The sequence below is a fragment of the Labrus bergylta genome, chromosome 1 (genome assembly GCF_963930695.1).
Source record: "Labrus bergylta chromosome 1, fLabBer1.1, whole genome shotgun sequence".
Lineage (NCBI taxonomy): Eukaryota > Metazoa > Chordata > Actinopteri > Labriformes > Labridae > Labrus > Labrus bergylta.
The window spans coordinates 9,863,998-9,873,322 of record NC_089195.1 but is presented as its reverse complement, the minus strand read 5'-3'; the positions used below and the strand labels follow the sequence as shown (position 1 = coordinate 9,873,322).

The 9,325-nt window shown below is 42.3% G+C and overlaps 1 protein-coding gene across 1 annotated transcript; it reads right to left on the bottom strand.

The window, feature by feature from the left end:
- Nucleotides 1–312: 312 nt before the first annotated feature.
- Nucleotides 313–5,820, bottom strand: inab (internexin neuronal intermediate filament protein, alpha b). Its single transcript, XM_020642821.3, has 3 exons — nt 3,977–5,820; nt 3,322–3,446; nt 313–3,134 (listed from the first exon to the last, which is right to left on the bottom strand). Exons 1-3 carry the CDS (start codon nt 5,123–5,125, stop codon nt 2,867–2,869), a joined length of 1,542 nt encoding a protein of 513 aa, XP_020498477.1. The 5' UTR covers nt 5,126–5,820; the 3' UTR covers nt 313–2,866.
- Between the last annotated feature and the right edge of the window lie 3,505 nt (nt 5,821–9,325).

Here is a 9,325-nt window from a genome sequence, read left to right as displayed (position 1 = left end):
TGAATACCTCCAAATATTATTAATTCAGAGGTATTTAAGTAGTTTTATTTCGTAATCCTTTAGACTCCCACTGCACCACTTTTAAGTAATTAGGGGACTACAGTATTGTAATTCTGTGACTTGAGAAAATGTACTTTCTTATCCTCTCCACCATTAACATAACCTTTCAGTTTCACAGGAACATGTGCAGTGAGTAAGCGTAATAAATACTGAACGTACAGCATAGATGTTTTGGACACTACATCCCCCAATAGGCTATTCTTTCCTAGAAAGTGAGTGATGCATTACAAATAAAGACAATGAAGTCACGTGCAGCCTCAATAATGTCAAGTCTTTATTGATATGGTGTCATACAACAATTCATGAGTAGTAATAGCAGTAAAGATAATATCATGTCACCTACATTCAATCCCTAAGCTTTTGTAATCATGGCAGCTCTAATAAAGGCTAACAGAGAAAGAATAAACGACTAATCACCCCACTGGACAGAATCATACACATCACACACATGGCCAGATAAAAGCTGCTGGTGTTTTAAGGCATTTCACATCCGACAGTAATTTGCTCTATGGCTAAATCTTGATCGTTGGTTTTGGATGGTGGCGTACTGTATTGTCATTGTTTTCTTACAGTAGGTGGTGCTGCGTGTGCATTTAGAAATGTTTGGCAGTGCTGTAGAAGTAGTCGTGACATTTATTCTTCAGACACCAATTTAAAGTAGTTTTGGTTTACAGTGTAAAGGTAAAGGCTTGACATTTGCAACCACCAACCATTCATCCATTGTTATAGCTGTATACTATAAAAATGTTGCTTTTATTTGTAAGTTCTTGTCTATCTGAGTTTTTCTTCTGCTTCACACTGGAAATCCATTATCCATTACACAAAATGCCCAACTTTCAGATTTGCTGCCTCCTAAATAATTCCAGGTATGATAGGCCACTGTGTAGAGATACAAACACTACAGTACTAAGATACTCATCTCAAGCCTCAAGTTAAACAGCATTAACTCAATCCAGAACAGTCTGCGTTACAATCAGTAGTTTTTAGTTTTCAGTGTGAGTGCAGTGTGTCAGGGCGAGGATCGCCTCGAGAAGCAGCAGAAGAAGAGGAAAGCTGTGTTAAAGTTGGCAGTGCACAAGCAGAAAAAAAGCTACAAGTCTCTTTTTTTTATATACTGAAGGATATCTAAGTAGTGAGGTCGTACTACAACAATCATTTAATCCAGTCATGGCCAGAGTTACAAAGAGAGAGGTCGAGTGGTTTCAAACACATCTGAGTGTGGCAGCTTCTGACTGACTTTGGGGGGGGAAGGGGGGAGTGACATTGGTTTTCTTCTGGCGGAGTGATATGGTATGGATTCTGGGGCTGAAATGAGTGTCAAGCATCATCAATGGCACATGGGAAATTGTATTTTTTACGCAAACAGCAGATCAAAAACCAAATAGCTCATACAGACTCTTGTACATTTGTGCTAAAGCTTAATTTACATTCAGCCTCCTTTTGACCGTTCATCATGAAGAGAATTCACTTCTTGTTTCTTCTATGAGGTGATTTTCCATCCTTACAGCATCTTTGTTAACTCACTCTTTCCCCTCTATCATTCATTGTGCTAACTGCTGAGCCATCACCAAATTAGGTAGTTTTTCCCATTCCCATATAAGTGTTTTGAAGAGGATCTTTCCCTCATATGTTCATAGCAGCGATCTACAGCCTACCTACTTCACTACTTTAAGTACAAGTTTAAACAGCAGTCTCAAATCTAGCTTACAGGCTAAAAAGGACGTCTATTACGTTTATAAATTAGCACAGTGTGCACGATGATGCTCAGCATGGTAAATGGTGTATAAAGACGACTTGAGCCGACTTCATGACACCCCGACAAACAACAAAATCGTGTTGAATGAGCAATGGATGGATTCCATGCAAGCATGACATCTACATACACCATGCATATTACACTCGCTAATACATGTGTCGTCTTGTTTGTTTCAAATCTCCTTTCAATTGCTACAAAAAGGAATTCAATGCTTGAACGTTTTTTTGTAATTCCACTTCCAAACTGTCATGCAGGGCTGACTGGGTCGCAGCCAAACCACAGATCAGAGAAATTGTGCAAGAAGAGATTTAAGAAGTAAAAGAACTCCATTATTAGAAAAGACGCTTGCCTCTTTTAGCCTCTTAATGCCTCTTTTGTAAAGTATTGTTTACTTTAGCTGGTGTCCTACAATTGTAGACTGTGCTTCCTTACTTAACTGTCATGATGTCAGAATATCATTTCAGCCTTGCCGATAGCAGCTGATGTGTTTTGAATCTTGTGTCCTTTAAATGCGCAGACATGCTTCCATTGGAATGTGTTGAGATTATCTCACAGCTTGTGGTGTTAGTGAAGGATCAGAGATATCATCTATTGTGTTTAAGTATCACTTATTGATCTTATATCAGTCCAGAGTGTGAAAAACCAGCTGAGTATTATATATATGTCACTTCCAGAAGAAATGCTACCTTAGTGCTTGCTATTGTCAGCTGTTGAATGTGACGGAGAAAGAGAAGAGAACTGATGTGTTGTATTGAGTGATGGTTACAGTAGAGTTATAATGGATTTCCTTTTGGGAACTCATGTGGGGGACAAAGGGGAAAGAGGAACCTATGTAAAACAAACATCTGGATCCTCCACTTCAAACACTTGTGGGAATTAAGCACACAACAGATCAGATAGAAATGATCACCACAAGTGCTTTGAGTAAAGGCCCAGGGTTTGCTTTAAAATAGGAGAAGAAGAAGAAAGGAATGGATTTCGGGGGCGATGGGGGGGGAGGGGGGGTGAGGGAAGCTTTCGGGTTCAAAAACAGGCTTACAGTAAAGGCTTTTAGTTTTTCTGATTGGTGGGGATGTCGCTGGGGTCTTGTTGCTTCTCCATCTTCTTGGTGGTGATCACTGTCTCCTCATAAACTTCACGCTGGGAGACCTTGGCTCCAGACTTGCTCTGCTGCTCTTCGTCCTTCTTGGAGCCCTTACCGGAGCTGGTGTAGACACGGGTCTGGTAGTTGTAGCTTTGCCCCATACCTGCGCTCATGGAGGTGCCGGGATAGGAGATCCCTGTCCCTATGCGGGTCTCCTCTCCTTCCAGCAGTTTCCTGCAGAGAGGATGACGAAGGGACGAGTTTAAAAAGGATAAATAATACAGGAACGGAAAGAAGAAAGTTCAACTTCCCTCATCTTCACCTTTGCGTTTTTTTAATGTATACTTTTTTTAACTTCCTTGTTACATAAGCATATCATAATTGATAGTAAGAGTAGCTCTTGAGAAGAAAAAAAATCTACCTGTATGCTGCAATTTCAATATCCAGAGCCATCTTAACGTTCAGCAGATCCTGGTACTCCCTCAGGTGACGAGCCATCTCGTTCTTAGTGGTCCTCAACTCGTTCTCCAGCTCTGCCATGCCGTCCTAAGGGAAGGAAAAGCATAAAAGAAAAAGTAAAAGAGATTTAATGCCTAGTAGGTCACAAATAATAGTCTGTGACCCCATTATTGCAGGGCAGTTATCACAGCGCCCAAACAAAGACCTCTGTCAGTCCCTTTTTTATATAAAGCTGCATTGTTTGGCTAGAGTGTTTTATTAGCAAAAAAGGTTGAAATGTTTGTCCAGAAATTATATTCTTCATTAGATGTGCTATATCTAACACAGTAGTGATGTAAAATGAGTCATTAAGAGCGTTTACACTAAGTGGGCGTTGTCAGATGCAGCTGCTGAGCGTGCGCTCCCAGGGGAGAGAGTTTCAGCACCACGGACAGAGTCCCACCGACAGCAGCTGCTCCTGATATTATTCTTACCCTGACTTTCACTGCTTCAAACAAACAAACAAACGCCATACAGTTTATGTATTTAAATGCGAATAAACCTTTATTGAACTGAAAATACACGTCCTCTTTTTATTTCCCTATTGTAAGTGTGAAACATGGCATTCATTTTATTACCTGGTAGTTTCCAATCTCCGCATTGTGCCTCTCCTCCATCTCACGGAGCTGCTTTTCCAGAGACTCGTTGGTTCCCCTCAGGCTCTCTATCTCGATGGTCTTGGACTGCAGCTGCCTCCTGAACTCGTTCATCTCCTCCCTGCTGGCTCGGATTGCCTCGTTACTCCGGGTGGCCTGATCAGACAGGTCGGCGAACTTGGTCTTGTACCACTCCTCTGCGGACTGCAGGTTCTTGGACGCCATGGACTCGTACTGGCCTCGGATCTCCTTCAGGGCGGAGGTGAGATCCGGTTTGGACACCTCCATCTCCACAGACACCTGGGCGGCCTGGATCATTTCCATCAGCTCAGCAACCTCCTCCTCGTGCACCTTCCTGAGGAAGTTGATCTCGTCCAGCAGAGATTCCACCTTCTTCTCCAGGTCCAGGCGCACCATGGTGGCATCATCCACATCTTTCTTAAAAGCCTTGAGGGTGGCCTCCGCCTCCTCGCGGGCATGGAACTCCTCTTCGTATTTTCCCCTGAGCTTTTGCAGGTCTTCATCGATACCGTCCCTCTCGATCAGGATCTGGGACTTCTCCGCGTTCACCTCTTCCAGCTGGGAGCGCAGCTCACGGATCTCCTGCTGGTAGAGCTCGGCCAGCCGGGACGGCTCGGTCTGCCGCTGGCGCAGCGCGGTCAACTCCGTCTCCAGCACTTTGTTGTGCTGCTCCAAGTTGCGCACTTTGTCAATGAACATTGCAAAGCGGTCATTGAGACCTTGCATTTGCTCCTTCTCATTGGTGCGAACTATTTTGAATTCATTGTTAAGGGCGCTGCTCTGGGTCAGGTCGTAGCTCTCAAGCGGCATGGACGAGAAGGAGCGGCCCGACTTTCTGCTGTACGAGCCCATGGAGGTCACATTGCTCCGGGAGGCAGAGGAGGACCGGTAAGCTCCCCTGGAGGAGCCGCTAATCGCACTCCGGGATGGAGAGGATGCATAACGGGGAGAATCCCCGAAAATCTTCCGGTAGGAAGAGGAGGCGAAAACATCAGATCCGTAGTTCATGTTGGCTGGTATGGAGACAGAACAGCGCAGTGGGCGCGCCTCCTTTATATATGAAGGGGGAGCGACCCAATCACTAATTAATGCTCGCTGGGCTGGCAGCATCCGGACACGTCAGGTAGCCCCGTCTAGACCATTTACGAATTAAAAACGAATTTTGTGCTTCATGTGAGCTAAGAAAAACTTCACAGTAGGATATAGGCTTCTGAGATTAGTTCGGGTGCACAGTTGCTCTTCTTTGTGTGGAGCAGATGAAACGGTCCTTTTTTGGCGCAGAGCTGACGCGTCAGTGTCCAAACACCTGTTAGACATTTTTTAGACAACAAATCAATTATTTTCAAAACCTACATTTATGTGAGTGTTCTCTAGCCTTTTCAGCGTTTTGTTAGCTGAGAAAAAGTACTAAAGACCGAGATACTCCACCCAAATCAAAAATCACTCTAAACTGAAAGTGAACCATTTTTCGAGCAGAACAATGACGGTGCACTTTACTTTCAAAAAGTTTTTCTTTCAAAATTTGCATCGCTGCAACTGGTTGCAGGCACCTAACATTATTACTGTTCTCTCAATAATTGCAGCCAGTGACTTTCAACCAAATATCCTCTACATCTGCTTTCCCCCCCTTATGACAGAGCTTCAAATGTTTAGGTCTACACCTGCTAATTCATTTCTTTAAAATGAAGACTTTACATTTGAAGAAGAACTTGTTAATTCAAGTGTCAGAAATATGAGAAGCATGAACCTTATGTTTACATTTGCATGTGAGGTAAGTGTCGAATGTCTTTCAGTTGAATGTTCAAGAAGGAAGAGTGTCATATACATTAAAGCTACTCTTTACTCTTCACGATTTGAATCATTTGTTTGGTGTTCATTGAGTTTTGTTTAAGGTCCCTTGAACACAGTGTCACGCTCACAGGCCTTTGCTGCCCTCTGTCGACAATTTGCGGAACGCAACAAAAAGACAAATGTTTCAGACATACTGAAGGCTTTATGGTCACTTGATACTGAGTTGTAAAATATTTTAGTAGATGCAGTCTACTGGCTTCTAAATACTCATGTCAAGTGATGATTGATGAACTGTGGAAGTGATATATGTTTGGTCGGTTTCCCCCATAGCAGGAGACACAAGCTATCCCTATAACACATAAGCCCTGTGGAGCTACAGCAATGCAGGTTGAACATGGTATCATTGGGTTTTCTTGCTCTTTTCCGGTGCCACATGTATGTTTATGTATTGTTGATATGGTAAAAGGTAAATGGACTTGAGTTTGTGTAGTGCTGTTCTAGTCTTCTGACTACTTAAAGCACGTTTACACCACGTGTACCCATTCACACACTGATGGCAGAGGCTGCTATGTAAAGAGTCCTTTATTAACTTACCCCATTCATACACACTCATACGCCGACCATGAAGCAATGGGTTAAGTGTCTTGCCCAAGGACACATCGGACATGAACCCCTCGACCTTCCGGTTGAAAGGCGACGACTCTACCAATTGAGCCACAGCCGCCTGATGACACAAATATCATACGGATACATTTGCATATTTTCCTCTTTCAACAGCAGAGTATTTTTTTTTCCCTTAAAATATTTGAGTGCTGAGGGGAAACAGAGGTGGATAAGGGAAAGCATTTTCATTTGATTTTATTTGTTCCACACATGGCAAAACAACACAACATTCAGAGAAAATGATTTTCAATGTATCATAATCCATGTTTGGAAAGGAGCAGGGAGAAGAATACATCTTTTGCTTGCCCCTTGCCCAAAAAAACAAGAGATATCTAGATGGCCTGTTTAATGACAATCACTTGGCAGCCAATTTCATAGCAACAAAAATAAAATCATCAATTCAGAGTCTTTGACTTCACTGCCACATAAATAAAGAGGAAAGAACACACACACACACACACACACATAAACACACATATAGCTTTCAATTTCATAAAGTCTAATGAATCTCTTCTTGTACATTTTCTTAGTGAAATACAGTATATTCACACAGCTCTTCAAATCATTCTTTTTCTTTTCAAGGTTTTTTTTTTGTTGAGAATTTTAAACCTTTCACCTTTTTTAAAGACAGGTCAGTGGATAGAATCAGAAATCGGGTAGAGAGAGAGAGAGAGAGAGAGAGAGAGATAGGGAAAGACATGCTGAAAAGGAGCCACAGGTCGGATTCGAAACCTTGGCTGCATGCTTAGAGGAAGGCCTCTTGAAAACATTCTTGAAATAATTCCACAGTTTGATTCCAACTACAGAAATTCACATCCGTTTTAAAGTTGTCGGTGCAAGCTGATACACTTCACATTAAAATACAGAGTGAACCAGTGTGTACTGCACATTATAGACAATTAACAATCCATTAAGGCTAAAAAATCAATGCACATATGCTTAACTAAAACTGAAGAGAGTAAAATCACAGGCCAAGATGACAGCAGTTCGGCCTGCAGAGTCCCTGCTCTAAAAAGGATGAGCACATATGCATATGATGACAGCTCTACTGGAAAGTACCAAGGACAAATTATAAAAAGTGCACCTGGACAGAGAGGCTGATAAGACCTTTTTTGAAAGACATGAGTTTGACGACTGACACCATTATGTCCGATGGATTATTAAAAAAATAAAAGGACCAGGAGGGGCCACCTTCAACCACCAATAAAAATCAGGCTATAGCAACAAATGAAAGAAAGAAGGCTTTTCTCAACGCCTTCATCAAGGGGTTTAAACAGGGATGTTCCTGATAATTGTGTTAGTTCTCCTGCAGGAAACTCAAGGCTTTTTGACTCTGTAATGAAAGAATAAAAGATGATTGTTCTCAGACTTTGCTGTCTCTGGATCCTAAATTTGAGGAACGCTCTGCTAACTCTGAAGACTTTGATTCTAAATTTATGATACCTCACACTTATAGAAACAAAGTGTTGTAATTCTATTCAAGCTTAGGCTATTTCTGGCCCAGGCCTGGGTGCGGATCCCTTCAAATTAAACACAACAATAAGAGTGTCTGTAATTCAACTAAATCTTTCAGTTTCACTAATCCCGACCTGTACTCCCTGTAGTCCACATATGAATGGTTCTTAATGCTCTTTTCTGTGAGATAAATAATGGTTTAATGTTTGTAACGTACGTGTTACACCACACTTCAACACAGTAACTAAGATAAGAACCTTCAAATCCCAGCCATTTCCAGTCACTACCGGTGTTCCTCAGGGTTCTGTCCTGGGCCCCCTTCTGTTGTTCCTGTGTTGACTTTTACTCATGTTATTTTCTGTTTAACATGACTTTACAGGTGTGGAAAGTAGGAACATTTTTCAATTTCTACGTTTTTTTAGAAAGTTCAGATCCACTTTGATGTCTTTCAGGTTTATGCTACTTTCCTTTGAGTCTACAAAACCTTGAATCATCTATTATTTGCAGATAACATGGTTTCTGTTTCATAAAAACAAAGGCTTGCAGCTTAGCCACTTTAGAGATAGTATCTTTGACCTTGTCACCAGCAATGAGTCATTGAGCTAAAGATATTTCAATCAGGAGAGACAAGTAAATGATTGAAAGATGAAAGGTTTATTTTACATATGTGACATAGAATGATTATAAGAGAATCTTTGGCGCGTGAACTCTACAGGGAGACAGAGCGGCAACAAGATCTATCCCCCCCTAGAGTCCAGACACTGGTGGTGGAGGTGTTAGCGGATGATGTCGTCTGGGTTGATGCGATGAAGAAGTTGATTGAACTGTGAAGTTGATGAGGAGATGGTTAATGATGTCATCTGAGGCAAACTGCGAAGGCTGGGGTTGACCGGACGATGGCTGTTGATGTCATCTGAGGCTGATGGAATGAAGGAGGTGATGAAACTGCGAAGGCTTGGTGGTGATGGGGAGGTGAAGGGTCGCTTGTAACGATGGCATGAATGAACGAGTGGAAAAGAAAGCCATTTTTAAAGAGCCCATATTCTGCCCTTTTTGGGGTTCGTATATTTAATCTATGTACCTACTTTTGTACGTTCACAATAGCTAAAGTCCGAAAAAAGTGTCTGTTTTCATGTACTGCTCCTCCTTGCTCCCTCTACGCTCTGAGTCCGTCAGCTACACTCTGTTGAGCCCACACTGTTAGACCCCACGTGGACCAAGTCTGCTCTGATTGGTCTGCCGATCCGCTCTGTCGTTATTGGTCAGTTGCTCAGCACACGTCTCAGAAATTTCAACCTGAGCTGCAGGGTTCACCACAACGAGCCAATGGGCTTAGATCAGTGATCTCACACTGACAATGACGTTGGACTGACAATTTTTTATCGAGGGGGGCTAGAACCG